This window comes from Hylobates moloch, unplaced genomic scaffold, assembly GCF_009828535.3.
Source record: "Hylobates moloch isolate HMO894 unplaced genomic scaffold, HMol_V3 SCAFFOLD_4, whole genome shotgun sequence".
In the NCBI taxonomy this organism is placed as follows: Eukaryota; Metazoa; Chordata; class Mammalia; order Primates; family Hylobatidae; genus Hylobates; species Hylobates moloch.
The window spans coordinates 104861-132515 of record NW_026652279.1 but is presented as its reverse complement, the minus strand read 5'-3'; the positions used below and the strand labels follow the sequence as shown (position 1 = coordinate 132515).

The following is a 27655-nucleotide window of genomic DNA, read 5'->3' as shown; positions in this document are numbered from 1 at the left end:
TAAGATTTATAAGATTTAACTTTAACAATGGCTGTGTCTACCATCTACTCACCTTGCTTCTGGATGTCGAACACCCTAAGTCCTCCTCCTTCTGCTGGCTGGGATGAGCTCTAAGGACTTAGCCATGTCCAGGCCCCCATATGCCTTCTACCCTGGGCCATGTCTCCTCCACACACAGAATGTCCTGGGATCTGTGTCTGGCTCTGCCGTGGGGACACCTCCCCTCTTCGTGGTCTGAAGCCCTCCTGACTGGACTGGAATGCTGACTGAAAACCAAAAATAAAAATCTAACCACCCCCCCGGCCCCCATGACTGAATGGAGCTCCCTTGGCCAAGGGGGTCCCAAACAAACCTGAAAAACTGAATTCACAGCCTGGAAGGAAAAGGGAGGTTGGACAGGCCTACTTATATCCCCTCCCTGTGGAGTTTAGGCACAACCAACCAGCATTAACACTGAGATGGAGCTCATGGTACTGACAAAACAGACTCTTCATAGCATTAAGGTACCAAATTCCAACCTGACTCTGGTACAGAGTCACATGACAGTGTAAACCCTAAATATCTGAGAAGGTTCTCAGTCGATTTAGGATCAAGGTTAAGGATGCCCGGGTGACACAGCCTCAGGAGGTCCTGACACGGTGCCCAAGATGATCGGGGCACAGCTGGTTTTATACATTTGAGGGAGATATGGACATCAATATATGTACGACGTTCATTAGTTCAGTCTGGAAAGACGGGACAACTCGAAGTGGGGAGGGGGCTTCCAGGTCATAGGTCGAGAAGAGACAAAGGATTGCATTGTTTTGAGTTTCTGATTAGCTTTTGCAAAGGAAGCAATCAGATATGCATTATCTCAGCGAGCAGAAGGGTAAGTTTGAGTTGTATTTGTCTTTTGTCCACAAGGAAATTCTGTGTTGCCCAGACTGGTCTCCAGCTCCTGGGCTCAAGTGATCCTCCTGCCTCATCCTCCCAAAGTGCTGGTGTGAGCCACCATGCACAGCCTCAAAATTTATTTATTTGGCGTATTTTGAAATGGCCTTGCACAACTGTCTCTTATTAGGGAAATTTGCATTCTGTAGAGAATCTCCTTCCCTTTCTAGGTCTTTTCCTAATAGAACAGACACTTAACTGAGAGCCCTTTTTAAGGGTGGAAAAGAGGTATTTTTTATCATCCTTATCTCCAGCCTGCCACCTGGAGGCCTCATCTGCATAGCAAGCCCCTTGGCTTCCACAGCCCCGGTTACGTAAACTCAAGAATTTCTTTCGACTAACCAACTCTTTAGGCAGAGCCGAACTTTTTTTTTTTTGGAGACGGAGTCTTGCTCTGTCACCCAGGCTGGAGTGCAGTGGCGCGATCTTGGTTCACTGCAACCTCCGCCTCCCGGGCTCATGCCTTTCTCCTGCCTCAGCCTCCTGAGTAGCTGGGACTACAGGCGCCCGCCACCACGCCCGGCTAATTTTTTGTATTTTTAGTAGAGACGGGGTTTCACCGTGTTAGCCAGGATGGTCTCCATCTCCTGACCTCGTGATCCACCCACCTCAGCCTCCCAAAGTGCTGGGATTACAGCCGTGAGCCACCGCGCCCGGCCCCAAAGCTCAACCGTTTAAGCCAACTGCCCATCAGAAAATCTTTAAATCCACAAAATGAGACAGAATAATATGGAGCGGCTGCGGGAGAACAGAACATTCTAAGCGGCAGCCTCAGGTGACTAGCAAAGGAGACTGTTGAAGTTGCTGCAGAAGCGAGGGGCCGATGAGACCTTCAAAAGCAGCGTGGGCCAAGCTGGTAAGACAGACCAGAGCCCCCGCGGCGCTGAATGTGACCTACGCGTCCCCGAATGTGACCTATGCGTCCCCTAGGCCCTCCTCGTGTGAACCAGCCCACACCCACCGCGACAGTTTCGGGAACACACACATTTGCTGTAAACGTGGCGGGCGCTCGGCCCAGGATGGCGGCCTCCGTGTGCGGCGGGTTGCGGGGGCCACGGGTGCTGTCCCGGGGCCGAGAGCTGCCTTGCGCGGGGCGCGCCCTGCACATCTCCGCGGTCTGTAACGAGACCCGGCGGCCCGAGTCCGCGGAGGCCAGGGGACAAGCCGGTGACCCACGAGGACGCACACGCGCCCCACTTCGTCGCCCGCCGTGAGGGCCAGAGGTCGCTCACACGGGGAACCGGATGAGGAGTGTTAGGCAACGGGGGTACCTTAATGGCGCCGGTTCGGGGTTCTTCCCCCCTCCTTGACCGGGCACTGTCTGAACCGGCTAAAGGAGGCCAATCAGAAAGAAGCATCTCCCGCCTTCCCCTGGGCCCGCCCCACGTAGGCCCAAGGGATATAAAACCCAGCACACCAGCAGCTCTTCTCTCTTCTCTTCCTTCTCTGCTCGATACCTCCAGTAAAGATCTCTTGACGGCGACCGGTGTAGTCTGATCCTTGCCCGGCCTCTTTCAAGGAGGACCATGCCGCGGAGCGGACGGTGGAGGATGTTTTCCGTCGCAAGTTCATGTGGGTGCCTTCCCGGGCTGCCTGGCTGACCAGCTGGATTTACAGCGGCGGGCTAAGCGGTTGGAGATCTGTGCCCTGGTCCTGAGGCACTTGTTCTACCTCCCGCAAGTTCTACTTCCTTGTGGGCTACAGTGAAACTTTGCTGTCCCACTTTTACAAATGTCCTCTGCCACTCCACCTCCAAACTGTGCCCTCAAAGGTTGTGTATAAGGACCTGTAGGACGATCCCCTTCTTTTGCATCAAGCTGTAGCCTGCAGAGAAGGGAAACGTGGGAAAGAAGTGGTACTGGGGGAAAGGCGTCCCCTCAAGAGGACTGAGGCATGGTCTCTCAGCTGCTATCGAATAAAGACCCTCTATGTTGTCTTGAAAAAAAAAATAGGAGGCACCTCAGTTCTGAGAAATCGTCACCTTCTTGCAAGAATCTTCATGATGCTCCCTCCCTTGGTGAAAGAAACTCTGAAAGATGGAAACCCCACCCAAACCCCTTGCAAGTGACTCTCTCGAGTCTCCGCCCACACGGCCCTTTCTTGAGTGTGTACTTTTCACTTCTCTTTTTTCTTTTTTTTGAGAGGGAGTCTCGCTCTGTCGCCCAGACTGGAGTGCAGTAGCACGATCTCATCTCACTGCGACTTCCGCCTACCGGGTTCAAATGATTCTCCTGCCTCAGCCTCCCCAGTAGCCGGGATTACAGGCGCCCACCATTGCGCCGGGCTAATTTTTGCATTTTTAGTTGAGACAGGGTTTCGCCATGTTGTCCAGGCTGGTCTCGAACTCCTGACCTCAGGTGATCCACCCGCCTCAGCCTCCCAAAGTGCTGGGATTACCGGCGCGAGCCACCGCGCCTGGTCTTCACTTTTCAACAAATCTCCCTACTTTCACTATTGTCCAACTCATCCTTGAATTTCCTTCTTGTGCCAAGAGCCTGGACATCCATGGGGGTCCAGGTCCCACTGGCAATTGGGGACCTCCCAGGCCCACTGGTATCACTATGACCTGTGACCACACCCCTTTGAGATGTCCTGCCTTTCCTGGCAGAAGCAATGTACACCTTACTGTGAGGACTAAACTCTGACTTTTTTATCTTGCCCAAATTCCTATCAAAGGGGTCTGGGGAGTCATGCCCTACAAATGGTAAATTCTCATCAGATGAGTTTTGGTTTTTGTTTGTTTTGTTTTTGTATTTCCAGTAGAGATAGGTTTCTCCACGTTGGCCAGGCTGGTCTCAAACTCTTGACCTCAGGTGATCTGCCCGCCTCGGCCTCCCAAAGTGCTGGGTTTACAGGCATGAGCCACCATGCCCAGCCAACCAGATGAGTTTTATTTAACCCTATAGATTGTGACTTACTTTCCAACCTAACTCTGGCATAACATTATGAAACAAGGAAGAAAATCAAAATACCCCCAAAACACGTTTCTTTGCCATATTTTGAAATGGCCCCTGCAAAGCTGTTCTTTGTAGGGGGAAATTTGCGTCTGTAAAGAATCTCAATTAACATAGCCAGATCTTTTTCTTCCAGACCCTCCCAACCCTGAAGAGAGATTAAGATCTGAATAGGAAACATTGGTCACCTATTGTCTCTAAGGACAGCCACTACAAGACTTCAAAAGAACTTTGGTCTCCATAATCCTTATTTTTTATTTATTTATTTTTTTGAGATGGAGTCTCTCGCTTTGTCGCCCAGGCTGGAGTGCAATGGCACGATCTGATCTTGGCTCACAGCAACCTCTGCCTCCCGGGTTCAAGCGATTCTCCTGCTTCAGCCTCCTGAGTAGGTGGAATTACAGGCACCCGCCACCACGCCCGGCTAATTTTTGTATTTTTAGTAGAGACAGGGTTTCACCATGTTGGCCAGACTGGTCTCCAACTCCTGACCTCGTGATCCGCCCGCCTCAGCCTGCCAAAGTGCTGGGATTACAGGCGTGAGCCACCACCGCGCCCGGCCACAATCTTGATCTTAACCTGAATACTCCTTTTCTACCAATCCCAGGTCTTTAGACAAACTCAACCAATTGTCAACAAGAAAATGTTTAAATTCACCTATAGCCTCGAACACCGCTGCCCCTCCCCCCAAGCCCCCAGCTTTGTGTTGTCCCACCTTTCTGGAGCAAACCAATGTATTTCTTGAATGTATTTGATTGATACCTCATGTCTCCCTAAAATGTATAAAACCAAGCTGCGCCCTGAGCACCTTGGGTACATGTTCTCAGGACCTCCTGAGGGCCGCATCATGGGCCATGGTCACTCATATTTGGCTCAGAATAAATCTCTTCAAATATTTCACAGAGTTGGACTCTTTTCATTGACACTTGTATTGATCTATGTCTTTGCCTGCAACTTCTGTCTCCCTACAATGTAGAAACCAAGCTGTAGCCTGGCCACCTCTGGCACGTTTGCAGGAACTCTGGAGGCGGTATGAGCCGTGGTCAGTCATATTTGGCTCAGGACAAACCTCTTTAAATACTTTACAGAGTTAGCTTTTTTCATCCTGACCAACATGGTGAAACCCCGTCTCTACTGCAAATACAAAAATTAGCCGGGCGTGGTGGCGGGCGCCTGTAGTGCCAGCTGCTCGGGAGGCTGAGGCAGGAGAATCGCTTGAACCTGGGAGGCGGAGGTTGCTGTGAGGCAAAATCACACCACTGCACTCCAGCCTGGGCGACAGAGTGAGACTGTCTCACAAAAAAAAAAAAAAAGAAAGAAAAAAGTCACCCCTCGGCTCACTGAGGTGAATGCATATCTGGTTGCCTCCTTTCGAGAAGCAACTCAGAAACTCAAAAGAATGCAAACTTTGTCTCTTATCTACCTGCGACTGGGAAGCACCTCCCCACTTCGTCTTCCCTGCCTTGCTTTGCGTGGTCCTGCCTTTCCAGACTGAACCAATGTTCATCTTACATATGTTGACTGATGTCTCCTGTCTCCCTAGAATGTATAAAACCAAACTGTGCTCCGACTACCTTGGGCACAGAGCCTCAGGAGCTCCTGAGGCTGAGTCACCGGCACGTCCTCAACCTTGGCAAAATAATCTTTCTAAATTAACCGAGACCTGTCTCAGATATTTGGGGTTCAGAGGCTCAAGCACAGCAGCAAGGAACCCCCACCCAACCATCCCCTGCAGGTGGCGAGTGCAGATCCTGGAGGAGGGAGGGCAGCTCGGTCCCGGGCACTCGGGAGTGTGGCTGACTGGGAGACTGGGAAGCTCAGCCTTCTGGCCGGGTGCAGCTGCCACCACTGCTCGGGGGAAGGCTTGGCAGAGGAGGTTTGGAGGGAGGATCCAGGGTCTATGGTTGGGACGTGGGTGGGGGTCCACAGAGCAGGAGTTGCGTGTGTGTGTCCAGAGCTGGGGACTAAGCCAATCTCTTTGGGGGGAAGTCTGGGGTGAAGACATAAATGTGAGTCATCAGCACACAGAGGCATCTACAGCCAGAGACAAGACTGGGGCAGACCATGAGCCCTAAACAGGACCACTCACCGCAGACATTCTGGGATTAGGGAGGGCAGCCGAGGAGGCTGAGGGGAGTGTCCACCACAGGAGCCCACAGGCTCCCTGCATCCCACCAGTGTTAACAGCTGTTGCTTGTCCCTGGGGGTCCCCGTGCCGGCTCCTAACAGGCTGCACCCCCCGGCTTTCCCCCCATGTGGTTCTCTCCTTCTCACGTGCGCCCTCTGACACCCGCCCTCCCTGTCCCCCTTGCAGGGACGCCTGCGCTCCTAGGGCCTGGCGCTGGTGCTCCAAGAGTGTTAGGGGCAGAGTTGAGTTCTGGGAATGCAGGGGCTGCGGTTTCAGCAGCTCTGGTTCTGAGGAGGGGGCCCCTGTACATCCCTGAATTATGAGGCTCATGGCCCTGAGATGGCACCTCCAACTCTTCTTGTCCTGGAGGGAGGGGGCTCTGGCCAGCAGTCTGCCCATTGCCCACTCGGCCAGCAGCCTTTGATGGGGGTGGGGGGATGGGTGGGGGTCTCTGCCACTGCCCAGCCATAGCCTTCCAAGTGGGGGGCTCCCTGACGGGATGTCTGTCAGGAGGGGCCCTGCTGGGTGGTCCAAGGCAGCCTCGGACAGGGGCTCCCTGAGGTGGGGGCTAAGGGGCGGGCTGCACCCTCGGCCTGCAGGCTGTAATTTGTGTTATATATAGCGTCGAGAGGCTGGGCCGGGAGGGCGGCAGGGCTATAAGTGAGCGGGTGCCCACCCTCCTAGCAACCAGTCTGAGTGTGGAAGAGACGGCGCTGGAACCCATGGACACGGCCTATCCCCGCGAGGACCCCCGGGCCCCCACGCCCAGCAAGGCCGGTGCCCACACAGCCCTCACACTGGGGGCCCCGCATCCCCCGCCTCGAGACCACCTGATCTGGTCGGTGTTCAGCACCCTCTACCTGAACCTGTGTTGCCTCGGCTTCCTGGCACTTGCCTACTCCATCAAGGTGGGCAGGGGCCCCACCAAGGTTGGGGGGAGGCTCCACTACTCCACCAAGGTGGGGGGAAGGGGGGAGGGGTGGGGAGCTCCGTGGGGGTCCTTGCCGTGCTAGGGGCGGTGGGGGGCTCTGCTTGTCAGTGAGGGGCTCTGTGGGCACCGCTTGTGAAGGTAACACCATCAGCACGGCCGGGAAAGAGCTCTTCATGAAGGCAAGGCCGGGGAGCTTCTCCGTTAAACATGGGGCCTCTTCTTAAGGGGGTCTGGCCCATCCAAGAGCAAAGAGCACAGAGGCCATTGGGAGGCACCCACAGAGGTCTCTGCAATCAAGGGGGGGGTTCCCATGCTGTGGGCTTCTTGAACAGAGGTCCCTTTGACTTCAGCTCCTGGCTGGCAGGGTGGGGGTGTCTCAGCACCCTGGGGGACCCTCAACCATAGAGAGCGCCGATAGGCTGACACTGGCCTGGGATGGCCCCTGGGTCCATAGCTGGGGCCCCAGGGAGTTATCTCCTCAGGCCACACCTCTCCATCCAGATTTTGGGTGCAGTAGGGGCCTTCTAGGTGCCCAGGGTGGGGGTGGGGGTGGGAAAGGGCCCCCAGGCCCCGAGGACACATAGAGATCTGGCCCTGCGGTCTCCCTGCAGGCCCGAGATCAGAAGGTGGTTGGTGACCTGGAAGCGGCCCGGCGTTTTGGCTCCAAAGCCAAGTGCTACAACATCCTGGCCGCGATGTGGACGCTGGTGCCGCCACTGCTGCTCCTGGGGCTGGTGGTGACTGGTGCCCTGCACCTGGCCCGGCTGGCCAAGGACTCTGCCGCCTTCTTCAGCACCAAGTTCGACGATGCGGACTATGACTGACGGGCTGTGTCCTGATCTGAGGCACCAGCCCCAGGACACTGACCCCAGGCTGCTGCCCCTGGGGGTTCAATACTGACTCCCCGGAGACTGGCCCTCCTTCTGTGGGGCCTCCATCCCTGCCCTATCCTGACCCTGGGGCCCTCCAGCCCCAACATGGGCACCTAAGGCTGAACCAGTCAGACCCCAGGGTCCTCACCCTAACCTGAGGGTTCCCGGGCCCTAACTGTACCCCCAATCGTGCCCCTCCCTCCTCACACTCCAGGCCCCTCGGTTCCACAATTAAAAGTTTCTGGTTCCAGAAAGTGCCTCCTGGCCTCTTTCCTGCCTAGCATGGGGGAAGGAGCTGCCCTGAGGACCACCAAAGCCCGATGCCACGGGGCCGGCCCCCAGTCAGTGGCGGGAGCACCCCCCGCAGCTCAGCAGCCCTGCTTACCCCAACTGTCCCCTTCTCTCAGCCACTGGGCGGCCTGTGGCTTACGGGGCGGAGGCCCAGAGTATTTTAGACTGAATTTGAGAGCCCAGGCCTTTGATCTCTGCTGCTCTGTGGTTTAGCGGCCTGTGCTCCAGAACGTCGTGGGTGCATCCCAGCTCCACGTGTGTCCACCCCATCTCTCTGTGCGCATGTGTGTGCGTGCTCGAGTCTGCGTGAGAGTCCGTGCCGTGCGTGGGCTCCATCTGCGGTCTGGTGTACGCCTCCTTCCTTCTGGGTCATTCCGTCTGTCCCCATGACCCTGGGTGCCCCCTTAATTCTGAGAAATCCCAGTCCCCACGGTGGTTTCCCTCCCTCCTGGGCTAGTGAGGGTGGCTGGAAAGGCAGGGCGGGGACCATCCCATGGGTGGGGCTGGACGCACACACATACACGTGGGCAGGATAGCAGCTTCCCTTACACACACACACACACACACACACACACACACACACACACACACACACACACACACACACACCCCAACCAAACTGTATCCAGAAAGACAGAAAATGGGCATGTGTGCAACATTTTCTGAGTCCCCTGGTGCTGGGTGCATGTTCTTATATTATTTTACCTGCACTGTGCACCACAGCCTCCCCACACACCCACCACAGCCTGGTGATGGGAGAGTGCCGGGGACATACACACTGTGAGGCTGCAGGGAGGCCCTGGGGCCTCGCTGAGGCCAGCCATTGCCGGGAGGTGGTGGTTAACAGCAGAGTGGCCCAGGGTTCTGAGCACCCCACCCTGGGGCCCTTCCCTTCCCGGGGAATCACCGTTGCCTGCCCGCTCTTCCTGGGCTGTGGGTGGGAATCTTTAGTTGGTCTACTTGGAGCCCTGGGCAGCACCCCCTATCTGTGATATGTGTGCAGCCAACGGTTGGTGTGGCAGGGACTCTGAGCGCAGGTCCAACCAGCCCTGGAGGCAGAGGTGTGTGGGGGCCATGCTGGGTGCTGGAGACAGACAGGACCAGTCCCACAGTGGACCAAGGACAAGGGCAGTGTGCCCACCTGTGCTTGCCTTGGGATAGAGACAGTGTGCCAGCCCTGAGCCCCAGGATTGGCCTGAGAAGGGATCAAACTGTGTCAGGTGCAGAGGCTGGGAGGGGGTCAGCCCATGTGTGGCTGGATACATGTCCCCAGGGAAGAGACGATCTGCCAGTCCCCAGGCTTACTGAGGGGCAGGGACGACCTGGTCCGTGCCCGGTGCTGTGGGTGAACCACCTTGGGGGAACGGTCACTAGCACCTCCCTGCCTCAGGCTCAGGCTCCTGAACCCTGACCAGCCCTGCTGGCACACGTGCACTGACCATCACAACTCCCCAAAAGGGTCACCTCGGGATGTGCAGAGGTGGCCCCACACGCGTGTTGCACGCACACGCAGCAGGCTTCAGGCCACGTCTCTCTTGCGGGCGAAAGGCTACCGACCACCCTGACCTGACACCTGTGCCCACATCACCCTGGCTCTGGGGCTGCAAAGATGAACTCCTGCTGGGGCAACCCTGGCAGGGAGAAGGGGCCCATGCTTCCCTCGGGGAACCTGCCTCTGCCTCTCGCTGCCCAGCGACAGCGTTGGATGGGACCCAGCTCTGCAGCTGAGGGAGCCTGTAGGGGCCTGGGGAGCCACGTGGAGGCATCAGGCTGCATTCTGCAAGGCTCCTGCCCGGCACTGGACTGCACGCTGGGCTGCCCCCGGACCCACAGCCCCTCTCCACTGTGGCCGTGAGCCCCAGCAAGCAAGCTGCCATAAGACAGGCGGCGTCCACAGGTCTCAGCCATCTGCACTCTACACGGTTCCTGTCCGGGGAGCCGACCTCTGAGTGCTGGTCTCGGCCGCGGGTGTGCTGCAGCACATGCGTCCCCCACACGCCACCTCTGTCCTCACAAGCTGCGTGGCTGAGGGAAGAGAGCCATCCCACCCCACGCTGTAGCAGAGGCTGCCCAACCTGATTAAAGCTGCCCAGAGTCAAGAGGAGCCTGGGATCGAGACTAAGTCCCCTCAACTGCATGACATGAAAAGTTCCTTTTTGGCAAAGCTGCACCCGAGAGTCTTGAGGAATTCTGAAGGGGCCGAGTCCCCTTCCTCCGTGCCCCTTATCCCTGCTGTCCACGCTGAGGCCTGTGCCTGCTTCTCTGCCTTCTCAGCAGAGCAGCTGGCTGCTGTGACCATGACTCTCAGGAGAGTGGGGGATGAGAGGCCAGAGGTGATGCAGGCTCAGATCCTGGCTTCAGGAGCTCGGGGTGGTGGCATGGGACGGTGCGTGACAGCGTCAGTCCACAGGGGCAGGCAGAGGCGGCGTGGGGATGCCACGGGGAAGCCACCTGCCCACGGGGGTCCATGGGAGTCCAGGCTACAGGCAGAAAGCCTTGAACTCAGGCCAAGCAGCATGGACCTTCCCTGAGAGTCTGGCTGCAGGTGAGGGATGGCAGGCTGGGAGGGTGCCCAGGAGGGGTGGGTGAAGAAGGAGTGGCCAGAGGGAAGGCCCAAGAGACATCTCTGAAGCCAACGTTCCTGATTATTCAGAGGCAGGGTCCACAGTGAGTGACTCAGTGGGGCTGGAGGAACCCAGGGTGACCCAGAGGGGGCTCTGGAGCAGGTCCCTAACATCTCAAAAAGTGGTCCCAGGGAACTCGGAGCTGGAACTTCCAGGCGGCTTCGGGGGTGACCTTTGTATCCGGCCAGCCGAGCAGGGAAAGGAGACCTTGTGTCCTGCAGGGAGAGAGGCAGCCTGGGGGTGAGGGGCAGCCTGGGGGTGAGGGGCAGCCTGGGCGTGAGGGGACAGCCTGGGGGTGAGGGGACAGCCTGGGGGTGAGGGGCAGCCTGGGGGTGAGGGGCAGCCTGGGGGTGAGGGACAGCCTGGGGGTGAGGGGACAGCCTGGGGGTGAGGGGACAGCCTGGGGGTGAGGGACAGCCTGGGGGTGAGAAGGCAGCCTGTGGGTGAGGGACAGCCTGGGGGTGAGGGCGCAGCCTAGGGGTGAAGGGGCAGCCTGGGAGTGAGGGGACAGCCTGGGGGTGAGGGGACAGCCTGGGGGTGAGGGGGCAGCCTGGGGTCACAGGCGCTTGGGCTGTTGGGGGCTGGGGTGGTCTTCTACCTGGCAACAGGGAGAGCCGGGACTGGGACGGCCACAGCTCAGCCTCCAGGTGGGGAGCCCAGGGTCCTGCTCGAGCTGTGACCTCCACAGTCACGGAGTCCTCGGAAAAAGAGAAGTTGAGCTTGTTCCCCTGGTAGAAGATGCCGGAGACGCTCACTCTGGAGATCCCCGGCAGACACACAGGATCAAAGGTCACACCCGCTCGGGTGACCCTGTGGGAGGAGAGGTTTGTGAGGTGGCAGGTGGGGGCGTGGGCTGCCCTCCGCCAGCCTCTGCACTTACCTGAACCCCGTGCACCCGAAGACCACGGCCTGCAGGAAGCCCCCCATGCCTGTCAGGAAGTTCACAGCGCCTGACCCGTCTGCATTCTCCGTCCACACCTGCAGGGGCAAGGGCAGCTGACACTGGGACCCCCAGGACACTGTCCTCTCTGGGCTGCCGTCCCAAGATCCGGCAGGAAGCTCCAGGCGTGCACACTGCTGTGCCTGCTCTGAGGCCAGGCTCCACTCCCACCATGAGGGGCCCAGTGGGAGGCAGGCGTGGCCAGGCTGACCTTGAAGGGTTCAGCCACGTTGGCAAAGCTCCTGTCCAGGAGGCCCCAGGCCCGTGCTGCGTCCTTCAGCTCCATCCAGCCCACAGCAAACATGCTCTGTGGTCAGAGGTAAGAGGACACACAGGGGTGAGGCCCACTGTGTGGGCAGAGAAGACTGAGGCCACTGGGGCAGGATCTCCCAGCCCCAGGGTGCTCACCCAGGTCATGGCGGGGCCCTGGGGGGACGTCACAGCCTCGTAAATCTCCAGGTTTTTCCTGCGAACGTCAGGACTCAGGGAGAAGGGGACGGGGTATCCCAGGAGCACGACGTCTGCCTGCTTCACCACCTCTCCTACAGGGAGGCGCTGCTGACTGGGGGGTGTCCCAGGACAGACTCTCGGTGTGTTCCAGGGTCTTAACAGGAGGGGAGGAGCCCTTGAAGGGGTCCACTCACCAGGCTCATACCCATCGAACTCCGGGTGGAAGTTCTGCTCCACGTCAAAGGGTACCTTGATCTTGTCAGCCACCGTCAGCCACTGGCTGGGGATGGGCAGACCCAGGTCCTGGGCCAGGGCAGCAGCAAAGCGCAGGCTGGAGGTGGAGGTGGGAGGGGAGGCTGCATGCAATCCCTATGCGTCCAGCTGCTGCCTGCCTCGTGGGGGCCCCGGGGCAGGTCTCCAGCTGGGGCGGGGGTGGGGGAGGTGAGGGGATCTTGCGTCTGACCTGTTCTGGACCAGGACGTTGGTGTACACAGAGTTGTTGACCCCTGAATGGTACTCGTCGGGGGACATGACTCCTGGACACACAAGTCCAAGATGGTGCTCAGCACAGAGTCTCAGAGGCCTTCCCTCCACGCTGTGGTCAGCGTGGGGCTGGCACAAGTGAGGTGTCTGAAAATCATCTGCTGAGTCTGGGAGCATCCACCCTTCCTCCCTGAGCCCCTCCCCACCATGGCCCTCACCTCTCAGGTGGTACTCCTCCTCCCTGGGGCTCCACTCAACACGACTGCACCAAAACTCGGCCACAGCCCTGACCACGTCCCAGCCACCAGCCTCTCGAAATAGCTGCAGGTCCTGGGGAACAGGAGGCGGCACAGAGGCCAGGACCCCAGTCACTCTCATTCCCAGTGGCCTGTCTGTGCCCAGAAGCAAGGCCTGGCACTGAGACACCTGTCCACAGCCAGCTTCCCAGGACTGGCCCCAAACAGGAAGCCACGAGGAGTGGGGGCTACACCAGCTGCCTGGCCACACCTGCAGGAATGGTGGGCATGCAGAACCTCACCTGGGTGGTACTACCTGGCCACACCTGCAGGAATGGTGGGCACGCAGCACCTCACCTGGGTGGTATGGTAGTACAACTCGAAGGCCAACACCACGGCCCCGTTGACGTGGACCTCCTGGGCTCCATAAATGTCCTCAGGGCAAACCTCTAGGCCGGAGCCTGCACTCTCCCAGGCAAACTTGGCTCCCTGAGGGGTTGGGAGGGGGCAGACTTGACCTTGTTGGAGGGGCGGGGTGGCCCCCCAACTTTCCCATGCTCTCGCCCTGGAGGAAGGGGGCACGGCCTGCACCAGGTACTGGTGGGTGTTACTGCTAGAAGTGCCCACTGCACGTCCTCACGGGGCCAGGTGGCTTCTGCCCCATTCTCACCAAGTGCTGACCCTGGTGCAGGGCAGCAAGGGCACCCCGGGGGGTCCTGGGCCAAAGCGGGGTCCCAGCCTGCTGCAGTTCCCACCTCCTCTCTCTCAGGTGCGGGCTGCAGGGCATTGCTGAGGCCCCACAAGCCTCAGGGTGGGGAATCTAGGACGTCCCGGCTCTGTCCAGAGAGGAGGCCTGGGGAGAGGGAGCAGGCCTGGGAGGGGTGTGGGGGCCGCAGCCCCTGCAGGGCCCTATAGGCCAGTGCCCAGGTCCCCTCACCTGGTAGCCCAGGTTCTGGGCGTTCTCCAGGGCCCCGCCCAGCGTGCGGATTCGGTACTCCAGGATGGCCCTGGCGGCTTCTGGGTGGAACATCAGGATATTCGGGAACATCCAGAGGTCCTGAGAGCACGGTCCCTCGTTCTAGCAACGGACAGGCCGTCACTGCTCCCGCCCCTCCTGGCCACGTTCCGCCCTGGCAGAGCTCCATTGCTGGCGTCTGCTGGGTTCCTCCTCTGCTGCCCACTCAGATCTGCAGGCCCTCCCCACCTGCCCACCCAGTTCTGTCTCCGGCCCAGACGCTCCTGGAGTTCTGGTCCTCAGCCCCACACTTTGCCTCCCCAGCCGGCGTTTGTGTGGCCTCAGAGGCTCCGGCCTGAATATGGGCAAGGGCAGCCTCAGGCCGGCAGTGAATGACTCGGCCCCTGGGAGCCTCATCAAAGAAACGGCCACAGCAGCAGCACCAGGAGGCTCAGACAAGGATGGAGCAGCCCCAGCACAGTCACTCTCGACACCTCCATGCCCAGCAGCCATCGTGCCCCTCCACTCTGTGCCCTCAGTGTCCCCATCACCCTCCTCAGCCTCCAGCACCGGGCTCCATGCAGCAGCCCCATAGGCCTTCCCTGTCCCCACAGGTCCTCGTCCTGATAGGTCCCTGGAGCTCCACTGGCCCTCAGGTAAACTCCAAGCACCACACTACTGTCTACAAACCCTGGTGATCTGGAACTGCAGCCCCGCTCGCCCTGGTGGGGCCCCTCCCCACGTCCTGGAGGGTGCCTCAGGCCCTCTGAGCTCTGGTCTCTGCACCTTCCGTTCCCCTCACCTAGATCACTCCTCTACCAAACTCCTGCACACCCTCCAGGCCTCTTCCCTTTTGCCACAGTCCCTGTGCTTCCCCAACCACAGCCCTGATCCCAGGGAGGACAGAGACCGTGGACCTCCATGTTTTGCCTGCTGTGTGGCTGGTGCTGGGTGTACAGTGCTCACCTGGTCCCAGAAGACGTGGCCCCAGTAGCATTCCTCACGGCTCCCATTGGAGAGGCCCCCAGGACTGAGGCCATGGCAGATGTATCCTGGGGCCTTGGGCTGGGGCAGGGCACTGAGCAGGTAGTAGAGGGAGCCACGCAGGGCCTGGCGCAGCGGCAGGGGCCCCACCATGTCCAAGCCACATTCCGCCCAGAGTTGGGCCCAGGCCTGTGTGTGAGCCGTGTACAGAGCTCCCCTGGCCTGCAGCTGCAGGGCCTCAGTGAGACAGGCCTGGGCCTCAGCCTGGCTGCTGCCCACCGCCGTCAGGAAGTCCCACGTCCTGTCCTCCTCACCTTCCCCAAGGGTCAGGTCTGGGGGTGCTGGTGTCCACAGCATGTGCACCTCTTGCTGTGGCCCCCAGGGCTGCTCAGGGGTGAGGGTCTGGCCATACAGGTACCTGTAAGAGTATGGGCATGCCTCAGGGATGAGCTCCCTCCCTGGACTCCCTGGCTGCAAATCCAGCCCCCTCCTTACCGGGCTCCCTGGAAGTCAGGACCCTGATGCAGGTCCAGGTCTGGGCTTTCTGGAGAGAAGACTGACCGCAGGAGCAGCGTGATGGGCCCACTCCCCGGGGCCAGGCGGGCGATGGACACACGGAAAGCCAGGACGTGGGGCAGCGTGCGGTGCGCATAGATGCACTGGGAGGCCCGGAAGTGGGGGCCCTCCAAGGTGTGAAGAAAGGAGCCTGGGGAGGCAGAAGCGAAGGCAGGTGGGTTGCCAAGCTGTGGCCTCTCTGGGGCAGGAGTGGACCACCTGACCGCTGCCTCTCCCCACAACGAGGCGGATCCCTCCGGGTCCTCAGCTGCTCGTTCCTGCTACAGCTGCACAGGAGGCCTCCAGGCGGAGGGAAGGGGGGACGCTGCGGGCCTCTGGGGCCTCCTGTCTTAGTGAGACTTCCTGTGTAAACTTAGGAAGTGCTGGTGGGATTCGATGCTGCGGTTCCCCCACCCACCTGGAACAATGCCTGGGGCAGGGGTGAGGCAGGCCAGGTGGCGCTACCTGTGTTGGTGTCCAGGGCAAAGGTCTCGGTCAGCTGCTCCCCCATCCCTGCAGGAGCCTCCAGCCGGACGTTGAGGGGGCTGGGCAGCATGGCCCGGTGCGTGTCCCCACCAGCACCATTGTACACGCCGCTCACGTGCAGCGTGTCGTGAAACACTCGTGTGCCCAGGTATGCGTTGGTCACAGTGGCCAAGAGACGGGGGTCACTGGGCAGAGAGTGGGCAGCAAACGTGGTGGGGTCCTCGCCGGCGTCCTCCATGGAGCTGCTGGGCCTGAGCGGGCCCCGGGACCGGCTGGGCCTCCCTCTTGAGACCGTCTGTAATCCCCTGAAGCCTCCCTCAGAACTGGGGGGAGTTGCGGAACCCGCTGGGCAGCCCCGACTTTCCTGAGGCCCCTCCTAGAGGGAAACAGCCAGGAAAGGAGCTCAGCTCTCAGAGGTGCTCAGACCCCGAAGGTTGGTCTCCAGGAACCCAGCGGAGCCCCTGAGTGTGTCTCTCCCACCTGGCACCTTAGAATTCCAGCCCTAGCCCTGCTTTCCACACGCAGCCCCCACAACCCCGGTCTTGCCCCACCCTCTGTGGTCGGGACCCGCGTCTGTGGGTGGCAAGTGGGGGCGGGTGTGTGTGGAGGGTGAGGGGGAGCGCCGGGCGGGTGGGGGTCCCGGGGGTGCGGGCCACTGGGGCAGGCGGGTGTTGGGGGGAGGGAGGATGGGGCGACTGGGGGCTGGAGCGGCGCGGGCCGGGGGGACGGGCCGGGGCGGCCGGGGCGGGGGCCTCTGGGACTCACCGCAGCCCCTCCAGGTCGCCGGACGCCACCGTGGGAACCTGTGTCCCGCTGCTCCACGCCAGGGCCGGGAGGAAAGAGGAGCCGCCCGGCTGCCGCGCCAGCAGGAAGGTCCGCGGTCCCCGCCCCGAGAGCCCGGGCGGTCGCTGGGCCGGGCCCGGGGGCGGGACGTGGACTCGCGGCTGCAGCCCCGGCTCCCCTCGGTCCCCGCCGGCAGGGGCCGTGTGGGTCGCGTCCGGGGGCCTGGCGTTCCCTGCACGAAGCGCCCCGAGTGAGCAAAGCTCGAGCCGGGACCCCGAGCTGCGTCCGGGGGCGGCTGTGGGTGGGGCCCGCGGGCCGGGGCTTCCTCCCGCGACTCCTCCCTCCGCCTGCGCCGCCGGCCGCCTCCGCCCGGGTCTTCGCCTCGCTGTTGCCTGAGGGCTCGGGGCGGCTCCGATGCCAGCGAGACCCCAGCCCCAGCCGGCGCCCGGGTTCTCGACACCGTCCGGAGAAGGAACTCGGGGTCGGGTCAGAGGGAAGCGAGAGGCTGGAAGCGAAGCGAAGGCACAGACCCGCCGCGCTCGGCGGAGCTCGGGTTTCCTCCTCAGGGGGCGGAATAACCTTTAGGGATTCTGGAAACGAAGGGGATTTCAGGGAACCCCGGCCCCCGCCGTGACTGCCCCTTCTCCCTTATTTGGGGTTTTGCCGGGAAGGGTCATGGACGTCTCACTCGCACGGGGTTTTGGCCAGTTTCTCGCCCTCGTTTTGGGTTTTCTGTTAAACTGCGGTCCCTTTGCCTCGGTCCTGGTCCAGCGGTTGCTTGGGTTTTCCATCCTCCTGAGACCACCCGTGCAATTCCCAATTCCCATCTCAGCGCCACCGCCCACCCGACACTGCTGGGCTCAGCCCTGGGCCCGCTTGTCCCACGCTTGTCCCGGGTATCTCACGCTCCCTGACCCGGCCTCAATGTCCCTGCCCTGACCACTCGGTGCAGCCAGAGACGCCGGGGTCCAACACGTGCTCGGAAGCTGCTGCTCCCACAGAGTCCCCAGCACAGGTGAGGATGACGCCGCCTGTCCTGCTGCCCAGGCCGAGAGCCCTGGTTTACCTCTGTCACCCACACTCCATCCAACCTATGGACAGGTCCTGTGGCTCCACCTCCAAGATGCCATCGGCCCACACCTCCTCCTGGAGTGGCTCAGTCGCTCTCAAATTCTGCTTTTGTTGTGAACAGACTCCCCCCGCCCCCACAACATTTAAGGCAGACCCGGCACTCTGCCCAGAAGGGAGCCATGGCGCCCAACTCACGGAGGACGAGCCAAAAGCTCTCCTCACACAAGCTTCACCTGCAAACGCCCTCCTGCACCTGCCTTGGTTCCCTGACCTCATCTCCTCCCCCTCCCCTACTCCGCTGCGGCTACCTGGCTTCCTTGCTGCTTCTAGAACTTTCCAAGCTCCCCGCCTGGCTTGCTCTGGCAGCAACACTGTCTGAAGCCCTTTTTCTCAGGACCTCTTTGGGGCTTGCCCCCTCACTCCTTCGGGTTTTCAAGTGCCCAGTCGTCAGATTCCTCAGACCCCCCTTTCATGCAACAGGGAACCCTGCGCTCCATCCATTCCCACCAGCCCCAGGCTCTGCCCTACTTTCCTCCGCAGCATTTATCGGCCCTGCCTCTGCATCTTTATTACATTGTTACTTGTTGATGCATCATAGGCCTATTTTTTTTTTTTTTTTTTTTTTTTTGAGACGGAGTCTCGCTCTGTCGCCCAGGCTGGAGTGCAGTGGCGTGATCTTGGCTCACTGCAAGCTCCGCCTCCCGGGTTCGCGCCATTCTCCTGCCTCAGCCTCCCGAGTGGCTGGGACTACAGGCGCTCGCCACCATACCCGGCTAATTTTTTTGTGTTTTTAGTAGAGGCGGAGTTTCACCATGTTGGCCAGGATGGTCTCGAACTCCTGACCTCGTGATCCACCTGCCTTGGCCTCCCAAAGTGCTGGGATTACAGGCTTGAGCCAGCGCGCCTGGCCTCATCATAGGCCTATTGATTGTGGTGTGTATTTATGTATCAGATACACATTTATTTATTACTTATTAGCGATGGAGTCTCTCTCTGTGGCCGAGGCCGGAGTACGGTGGCAAAATCATATTAGGTTGGTGCAAAAGTAATTGCGGTTTTTGCTTTTACTTTCCAACCAACCTAATAGCTCACTGCATCCTCGAACTCCCAGGCTCAAGCCTCTGACTCTTCCCTCAGCCTCCTGAGTATCTGGGGCCACAGGCATGTGCCACCACACCTGGCACACGTATACGTATAATATACGTACTTGTGCTATTGTGTTGTGTATCACATACATATGTGTTGTGTATGTATTGTGTATATATTTATTGTATTACACTGTGTATCATATAGGTGTTTGTCTTCCTACCTAGAATGTCAGCTCTAGGAGGACAGGGGTTTTTGTGTTTTGTGAAATGAAGAAATGGAGTTAGAAAGTGGATTATAGTAGGGGATTTCCCCTGGGCAGTGATGGGGCTGAATCCAGAGTCTCCCCCACCTCCCCACTCAGACTGGAGTCTCAGCAGCCCAGCAGGGTTGAGCAGAGAAGACTCCAGGATTCGAAGACTGTCCGCTACGGGTCCTGTCCATCAGGGCCCTTGTTGCAGCACTTTCTGCAGTCAGACTGCCCCCTGAGACCCACTTTCCTCATTGGGAAACCGGGGGCCACCATCCTGCCCTGTGAAAGTGGGATGCTGTACAGATTGTGAGCACCGACCTGTATTGTACCATGCCTGGCCAGGTGTAATAGAAACCAACAGAAATGAGTCCACAGGGGAATTTACCATCAGTGCGTGGGGGCTGCTCACCCATGCCTGGCCAGGTGTAATAGAAACCAACAGAAATGAGTCCACAGGGGAATTTACCATCAGTGCATGGGGGCTGCTCACCCACCATGTGGTCATGCCTCCCACCCAGCATGGGGGTTCTGCTGTGTCTCCACCCTGCCCTAGTCTCCCTTCCCAAAGATCTCAGACACTGGACACCTCTGGGCCTGGGCCACAGCCTCAGGGATGGTCTCATTCCTAACAGGGAGGGACGGTAGCCTACCTACCTCCAGTCTACACGGGCACAGTTCTGGGGGCTGTTGGGCCACACTGCAGATGGGGATCAGGCAGTGAAGGGTCATTCTGCCCCAGGTAGGTGCTTAGTTAATTGGAGCTCTCGCCATCATTATTGTGGCTTGGGGTCGGGGGAGTGTCTTCAAGGGGAGTGGCTGGAGGGTCCCAGGAGAGGAAGGTGGGTGGAGTAGTGGTGGGGCTGGGGGAGAAGGGGTCCCCCAGGTGTGGAGAGAGGGGCAGATCCTGGGCCTGTCCTGGACGGGGCAGGGTGCCGTGTCGTCCGGGGCCTCTCGGCTCAAGAGTTTCCCAGAGGCCGAGAGCAGTACCCTCCCGCCCTTGGAACGGGCCGTTCTCTCCACAGGGACTTTGGCTAGGGTTTTCCACCCTGCTCTGGCCACCAGGGCCTCAGAAGGTTGAGATGAGTTTCTTGGGAGATTCTGGGTGGCCGTCCAGCGCGGGGTGTGTGATGACCAGATCCGGCTTTGCTCTCTTCACAGCCTGAAGCTCCTGTAGTGACTCCTCGCTCAGCTCCACAGAGGCCAGACTGCAGCCACACACACGGAGCAGAAGTGGGGTTAGCGCTGGGGGAAAGCAGCCGGGACTCGGGAGCAGTGCCGTGGGGGCAGCCGGGCTGCGGGCGGTGACCGGGCTGTCTGTCGGCTTAGCTGTGCCACAGACACTCAGGGACAGGTGGTGTCAGTTGAGAGGTTTGTCAGAGGCTGGAGGAGGGGGCAGAGGCCGGGCCTTGGAGGTGGCAAAAGGGTATCGGGGCCACTGGCCCAGGGTGCTGCCATGGGCACCAGACAACAGATGAACATTTGGTCAGGCAACGTGCTCAAGGCCCTGAGCTGTGGCCAGGGCTTCAGAGGGCAGGGCTGCCAGGGCCCGGCTCCCAGGTCGGTGTCTCAGCTCCGTCACATGGGAGGTCTCTGGGAGGGGCTCCTCTTCAGGGTCCAGGGGAAGCCCCCAGGCACCCTCCCCCTCCCTGGGTTGACAGCACCCTTCCCCCTCCCTGGGTTGACAGCTGTGTCCCCAGCACCCTTCCCACCCCTGCCTCCACCTGAGGGTCTGCAGGCCGCATCCCTGGTGCTGTAGGACTCCACACAAGTAGGTCACCATGGGGGCGGGCAGCTGGCAGCCGCTGAGATCCAGGGTGGTCAGGGCGGGGCTCTGCCGAAGCATACCCACCAGGTACTGGAGCCCTCGCTGGGGGTCAGGCAGCTGTACCCTGTGGGGGGGCCGACCTCAGGAGCTGCTGGGGGGGCGGGGGCATCCCACGGTCCCTCCCAGGCCAGGCCTTACCTGACCGTCTGCACCCTGCACTGGGGCCAGGCTAGGCCCTCACTCAGCATACGCAGTCCTGCCTCACTGAGCCTATTGTGGAGGAGGCCCAGCTCCGTCAGCGCGGGGGCTGCCCTCAGGGCCTCAGAAAGGTCTCGGCAGACTGCATCAGGGACTTTGCAGTGGGACAGCCTGTGGTCAAGAAGCACAGCGATTTACCTGCAGGCACCTCAGCCACCACACCACCTCCAACTGCACAAAATGCCCGCTGCCCGGTGGCCCAAGGTTCAGCTGAGAGATGTGTCGGCTCCACATCCCTGCCTGGACCCAGCAGAGCCTGCCCCGCCCTTTGTCACCACGCACCCCCGGGGAGCTGTGTCCATTTCTCCCTATGACACTCTCTATGAGCTCTTCGGAGAGCTGAGACATGTTTCAACATGTTTGCTGCACAGTCATCCACCAAGTTGAGGTGGCCACCTCAGTTTATTTAGTCAGCCAGTCCCTAATGGTTGGGTAGTTGTGTGTTTCTCCTTTTTTTTTTTTTTTCCATTATAAATAATGGTGTGCTGAACATCTTAGTTTACCAGCAGAATTTCTGGGCCAAATGTGATCACCTTTTTGGCTCTTGTGTTTATCTCCAGATCGCCACATCCCCACCCCCATATCAAGCTAATTTGCCAAGTTGCCATCAATGTAGGATGGACCGTTTCACCATCAGTGCTAGTTCCTAGATTTTCTCTTCCTTTCTGCCCACTTGGTGGTAGCTAAGAGTGACTGGAAAGTTATTGCCATGTAAGAACTGTACATGTGGCCGGGTGCGGTGGCTCACGCCTGTAATCCCAGCACTTTGGGAGGCAGAGGTGGGTGGATCACAAGGTCAGGAGATCAAGACCATCCTGGCTAACACGGTGAAACCCCGTCTCTACTAAAAATACAACAAATTAGCTGGGCGTAGTGGCCTGTAGTCCCAGCTACTCAGGAGGCTGAGGCAGGAGAATGGCGTGAATCCGGGAGGCGGAGCTTGCAATGAGCCGAGATTGCGCCACTGCACTCCACCCTGGGCGACAGAGCGAGACTCCCTCTCAAAAAAAAAACCAAAAAAAAAAAACTGTACATGTGTAGCCACATTAAATCTCACCCCAACTCTCTGGATCTACTGGCTCCATTTCACAGGGGGGGAAATGGAAGCTTGGACAGATGAACTTGCCACTGGGCACACAGAAGCAGGCTAGCATTTGCAGACAGCCTGACCTTGGAGCCTGAGCTTGAACACCTTCCTCCACTGCTTCTAAGAACCCAGCAATTTCCAATGGCAGCCTTCCTTCAGAAGGAAAATACACTCTTGTCTTCTTTAATCCCTCCCTCAGTACGCTTAGCTCCTTTCCACTCACACCAGGACCAACCTTTTCCTACCAGTACCTAACCTGGTAATGAAGCCTCAGACCCTCATCCCTTCCTCCCTCTGCTCTGTGTGGGCAGAGCCTGCCGGCCCCAGCACCCACAGGCCTCAGGCTCTGGCCTAACCCCTCAGCCTTCTTTCCTAGGCCATACTTCTGTCTCTGCCCAGGGCATCCTGCTCTCAGCCCGCTCCATGGGAAGAGCTGAGGGTGTGGCCACTCACGTGAGGCTGCTCAGATGGCACAGTGGGTCAGTCATTGCCTGGAAGAGTGGATGAAGAAGGGAGGCTGGCAGTTGTTTTGTGGTGCCTCGAGAACTGCTGGGAGAGAGAGGAAGGTGAAGCCCACCCTGCGCATCACAGTGCCTCCCGGAAAGGACTCCTGTCTATCTCTAGTTCTGGGGTCTCAGAGCTGCCCCCCTCCTCACCTCCATGCTGAGCCACCCCCTTCACACTCCGCCAGCCAAACCCAGAGCAAAACCACTCATCTGTGGCCCAGGCATCATCCCACTGGGGTGTCTGAGTGAGGCCAGTGGGAGGGTATCACCCACATCCCCTACATGGGTCTTTGGGTCCCCAGGCCCAGCCCCTGCCAACACCGTGACATTCATCCTCTCAACAGATGCCAAGCACCAGGGCAGGGGCTGAATTGGAGCTAAATTCAAAGGAACTCTGGCAAAAGCCTTGCCCTGGAGGAGCCGAGGGTCTGGTGGAGGTGTGGGGCAGATGTCATAGCACGGTGGTCAAAAGGGCACTTCTGGAGCCAGTTGGGTCCCCAGCCAGCTGCGGGAGCCAGGGCAGACTTGTAGGACAGGCAGCAAACTGAGAATAGTCTAGTGGAGGGAAAGGCAGGTGCAACGGCTCAGGACAGAGGGCATCGTGTGTTCCAGAACTTATTGTCAGAAAGTATAATGGGAAGAAGGGCTGGGCCAGAGCTGTAGGGCCATACTAGGAAGTTTTCATAGGTTGTGGGTGGCTGAGGATGGGCATGGTGAGGACACCCTGAGGAAGAAGATAGGAACTCAGCGGTTGCCTTGCAAGGGGGTGGTCAAAGCCTCCCCATTTGGGGAGCCAGGCTCCGGTCTGGAGGTGCTCCCCATGCCAGATGGACACTGAGGTGCACAGGTTTGCACCGGCACACACACCTCACACACAAAAGAGCTTCTCTGCCCCGGAGACGCACCTGCTGCCACCCAGGCTGGCCTGCAGCCGCTTCCCCAGGCTCTTCTTCCTCTTCTCCTGCGCAGCAACCAGTCTGCAGCTGATCAGCCGCAGTGCCTGTCCAGCAGGGCAGCACCTCACGCAGTAGCTCAGAACAGCCACGTCCATGCGGCAGAAGCGCACTCGCTGCAGCGCCAGCTCTGGGAGCCGGCACAGGGCTTGGCGCACAAACGCGTCCTCCTGCGTCTCGTACAGGCAGTACAGCAACTCCAGTGGGTAGTTGGGCTCCTCTCCCTCCTCCTCCTCCTCTGGCTCTTCCGTGTCCTCGAGCCCTTTGGCCCCCTCGGTCACCTCTGGTGCCACTCCGGGGCAGCCCCGTCCCTGTCCCTGCACCCACCGCAGGGCCTCCTGCTTCACACGCTCTGAGACCATGCAGCCGAAGTGGCGTTCGATGTCGCGCGTCCGCTCCGCGCTCAGCAGTCCGAAGAGGAAACGCGTGGTGAGCACCAAGTGGCTGTGCGGCTGGGCGTCCCCACGCAGGAGTGTCCCAACGCCGCCAGCCGCGGTCCAGGGCACCCCGCCGTCCTCCAGCAGGTAGGACAGTGCCGCGAGGAACTCCTGGAAGCTCTGGTCGATGAACTGGTAGGTGACCTCTGTCTCCAGCACGCCCGGCAGCTCCTTTTTGCTGAGAAACAGCGTCTGGACTTTGGAGCCACGAAGCTCCAGTTGCTCCAGTTCCTTCTCGGCAAACTGCGCCCTGCGTCCGAGGACGCCCTCGCGGGCCAGGCGGCACAGATTGCGCAGGTCGCCCTGCACCCGGGGCCCGTCGGCTACCGGAGCCGAGCTCAGTACGCTGGCGATGAAAAGCAGGTACACGGACGTGGTGGTCTTGGACGTGCGCGACAGGTCCCGACCCAGCTCCAGCTGCTGGCGCAGCACGGTGCACACGATCCAGCACACGAAGGGCACGAAGCACAGCGCGAACAGCGTCTCGTTCTCCTTCACGAAGCGGTAGGCGCGCTCGGCCCTCCTCTCGTCCTGGAAGAACTTGTAGAAATACTTCTTCTTGTCCTTGTCGGAGAAGCCGCGCACCTCGGCGCACTGCGGGGAACACAGGCGGCCCTGCAGCCTCCCGGGGGCGGCGGCGCGCGTGGTCACCAGCAGGAGGGCCGTGGGCAGCAGCGCCTTACTCAGCAGCCCGCCTAGCACTCGCGCGCCGCTCGCCGCCTCGAAGGGGTCTGTGCAGGGCGCGGCCTCGGGGCCCCCCAGCGCCGGTAGCTCGTCCGCGCCGTCCAGGATGAAGAGCAGCCGCTGCGGCTGGGCCAGCATCTGCGGCACCGGAGCGCCGCGGTCGGGGCACTGGTCCAGGATCAGGTCAGCCAGGCTGCGCGTGCCCGGCCTCTCCAGCAGCTCGCCGCAGGGCATGAAGAAGGCGAAGTCCACCTGGCCCTGGTACAGCTTGCCCGCCGCCCAGTCGTACAGGATCTTTTTGGCTGCCATGGTCTTGCCGATGCCCGCCGGGCCCTGCAGCACCACGGTCAGCGGCCGCCGGCCCTCCTCGTCGCGGCGGAAGAGGCGGTTGAAAGTGTGCGTGTCCGAGCGCCGCGCGCGCCCCGGCTCGGGCTCCTCCGCGAGCCCCAGGGCCTCCTCCTCCGGGGCGGCGCTCTCGGGAGCGATGAGCAGCTTGGTGAAGCGCTTGGTGATCTTCACGGAGCGGGCGTTCCTCTCCTTCACCCGCGCGTGCAGCTGCAGCACGTGCTCCCGGTACTTCTTCTTGTACTCTGGGCGCAGCGGGAAACAGCGCGGGGACGGGGGTCGGAGGTGGGGCAGGCTGCGCCCTCAGGGATCCAACGCCCTCCCCGGCCCTGCTCAGGCCTCGGTTTCCTCTACGGGACCACAGCCCACGCCCCTGGCGGCCCTCCCACCCCGATCCTCCCCGGGACCCTGCAAGTGGGGTTGGGGACACTCGTGCCCCCCAGCGAGAGACCCACCGGACACGGAGAGCAGCGCCACGGAGCTGAGCCCGAGCCCTGGAAGGGAAACTGGGGTGAGGTTGCGCCGAGGGCGGGAACAGGGGAAAGGCGCCACGGGGGTCCGAGTCACCCTGAGGAGCACGCAAGTTCCTACCCCTGGGGCCCGCGAATTTGTGGATAAAACACGCGGAGGCCGGGGACCGCGCCGGGGCTTCTCGGGGAAGCGGGGAGGAGGGCGGCCCAGCCTCTGCCCAGAAAGGAGGGACCTCCCGCCCCCAACTCACGCTGCAGCCGCTGCTCCTGGAGCTGCGCCGCCACGTCGCGCGCGTCCGCCCTCTTGAGGGTCTTGCGGGCCACCTCCAGCGCGGGCTCCGGGCCGTAGAACTGGGCCAGCTGCTCCGCGAGGTCCACGGCGTCCGCGCGCTCCAGCCGCCCCCACGGGATGCTGCGTCCGTCTGGGCCCACGTCGCGCAGCTTGTGGCGGAAGCGCTTCAGCTGCTCCTGGCTCAGTTCCTCCAGTGCAGCCAGGAGCAGCTCGCGGGCCACCGCGAGGCGCGGCCCGGTGCTGGAGGCGGCGGGCGCGGGTCATCGGGGAGCTGCCCTCGGGTGACCCCCGGCCGCCCCCGACTCTGGCGTCCGAGAACCCACCGCGGGCAGGGCCTCAGGGAGTCCCGGGCCGAGCATCGTTTGGATCCATGGGGTGGGGGGAGGGGGCAACGGGGAGTGACCCCAGACTTCGCCCTCCCCGTCCCCGGACCCGGGTCGGGGCCTCTTGGTGTTCTTCGCCCTCTGAGGGTGAAGTGGGCACTGGCCGCCGCTGATCTGAGCTCTGGAGGGCACCTTCCTCCCCTGCACCTCCCTTTCTGCTTCTGTCCTTCCACACCCCAGGACAGGTCACATGCCCCAAGGGAGGTATTTCCAAGGAACCCTGAGCTCTCTTTCCTCCCTTTCCTTCTTTTGCCCGTCTTCCCCAGCCCAGAGCAGAACTGTCCTCTATGGGAGCAGACACTGCCAGGCCCAGGCTGTATTGCTGGGGTCCCCACCCCCACCACCCTTTGGTGGGGCCCAGCTTGGGGCCTTGCACCAGGGCCTGAGTCTGAGCCCTGATGGGGAACAGACTCCACAAATGCCCTCTGTGAGGAGGCATTGCTTCGAGTCCTGAGCCTGGGAGTGAGGGGTGGGGAAGGATGTGGACAAGGGTGGAGAGCCTGAGGGAGTCAGTGGGTGAGGTGGAGGCCCCAGAGGGCTGAGACCAGCCGGTTCCCAGTGACCATCCTGGGGCCAGCACTCACCTGGAGCAGGGGGCCTCTGGCTGGTCCATGGGGTCTCTTCCCCTCTGGGTCTAGCACTCTGGGGCAGAGTTGGGGATCAGAGAGGTGATTCCTTCCCAGGCTGAGCTGGAGCCAAGTCTTAGAGGTTGTCCAGCCCAGTCCATTCCCCGGGTCCACACACCACAGCTCAGCTGGCACGAAATGCTATTGGGCACCGTGGCACACGCACAGCACTGCCCTTTAAGGGTTCAGCTTGGTGACCTTTGATTTTCTTACTCCTTTATCCCATTAATGTTCCCCAAGAACTCCTGGGTGTGGCATCGGGGCATGGCTGTGAGCAGGCAGCTTCAGAGCAAGGTGGGTTGTGTGAAGGAGGTGGCTGGCTCAGAGCCAGGCCTTCGGCTGAGGCCTGGGGAGAGGTTAGACTCTGAAGGCAGGGGTGAAGAAAGACTTCCAGGTAGCGGGAACAGGAAGGACAGCCAGCAGCACGCACGCCACATGGGAGGGAAGGCAGTCTCCAGGGAGACGCCGGGCAGGGGCCTGCACTGCAGCCTCCCCACCCAACCTGAACAGCTGGCGGGCAGAGGCTGGACGTCAGGAGTGTTCGAGACCCCCGGGATCAAATGTGAGAGTGTGTGGAATGGGGGGTTAATGTGTGGAAATGAGAGGTGCATGTGTACGTCTGTGTGGCCATGTTGATGGTGTGTGTGTGAATGTATCTGGGGTAGGCTAAATAATAGTCCCCAAAGACATCGAGTCCTAGTCCCCAGAATGTGCAAATGTTCCTCATGTGCCTAAGGGGACTTGGCAGATGAGACTAAAGCCAGGATCTTGAGATGGGAGACGGTCCTTCATTTTCCAGGTGGGCCTGAATGTTGCCCTGAATGCCATAAGTTGAAG

General features: G+C 60.5%; 4 protein-coding genes across 10 annotated transcripts; 2 read left to right on the top strand and 2 right to left on the bottom strand.

Moving 5' to 3' along the window:
* Positions 1-88: 88 nt before the first annotated feature.
* PGGHG (protein-glucosylgalactosylhydroxylysine glucosidase) lies at positions 89-16873 on the bottom strand. 6 transcript variants are annotated; one of them, XR_009213030.1, is made up of 14 exons: positions 16585-16873; positions 15799-16195; positions 15274-15484; positions 14761-15196; positions 13777-13917; positions 13197-13328; positions 12822-12933; positions 12584-12656; positions 12079-12451; positions 11882-11977; positions 11611-11708; positions 11329-11540; positions 9776-10945; positions 89-262 (listed from the first exon to the last, which is right to left on the bottom strand). XR_009213030.1 is itself a non-coding variant. In XM_032149246.2 (14 exons), exons 2-14 carry the CDS (start codon positions 16055-16057, stop codon positions 10845-10847), a joined length of 2142 nt encoding a protein of 713 aa, XP_032005137.1. In that variant the 5' UTR covers positions 16058-16195; positions 16585-16873; the 3' UTR covers positions 8707-10844. The 6 variants fall into 6 exon arrangements, 5 of the variants coding, with proteins under 5 accessions (XP_032005137.1, XP_032005138.1, XP_032005134.1 ...); XM_032149246.2 differs by lacking the exon at positions 89-262 and having other exon boundaries at positions 8707-10945; positions 12079-12212; positions 12315-12451; XM_032149247.2 differs by lacking the exon at positions 89-262 and having other exon boundaries at positions 8707-10945; positions 12079-12212; positions 12315-12451; positions 13777-13896.
* On the top strand, positions 1604-8128 carry IFITM5 (interferon induced transmembrane protein 5). The gene is made up of 3 exons (XM_032149250.2): positions 1604-1786; positions 6697-6920; positions 7555-8128. The coding sequence occupies exons 2-3, from the start codon at positions 6735-6737 to the stop codon at positions 7765-7767; spliced, it is 399 nt and encodes a 132-aa protein (XP_032005141.1). The 5' UTR covers positions 1604-1786; positions 6697-6734; the 3' UTR covers positions 7768-8128.
* On the top strand, positions 1950-3110 carry LOC116466562 (small ribosomal subunit protein uS3m). Its single transcript, XM_032149249.3, is given in 5 exon segments — positions 1950-2083; positions 2085-2181; positions 2450-2504; positions 2507-2598; positions 2600-3110. Coding segments are annotated over 5 exon segments (501 nt in total). The 3' UTR covers positions 2723-3110.
* Positions 16874-19767: 2894 nt separating the features above from the next.
* On the bottom strand, positions 19768-26968 carry NLRP6 (NLR family pyrin domain containing 6). Of its 2 annotated transcripts, none has more exons than XM_032149242.2 (8): positions 26777-26968; positions 25769-26049; positions 25503-25541; positions 23534-25292; positions 22576-22668; positions 20976-21146; positions 20734-20901; positions 19768-20217 (listed from the first exon to the last, which is right to left on the bottom strand). In XM_032149242.2, exons 1-8 carry the CDS (start codon positions 26803-26805, stop codon positions 20079-20081), a joined length of 2679 nt encoding a protein of 892 aa, XP_032005133.1. In that variant the 5' UTR covers positions 26806-26968; the 3' UTR covers positions 19768-20078. The 2 variants fall into 2 exon arrangements, with proteins under 2 accessions (XP_032005133.1, XP_032005132.1); XM_032149241.2 differs by having other exon boundaries at positions 22576-22671; positions 26777-26805.
* Positions 26969-27655: the final 687 nt, after the last annotated feature.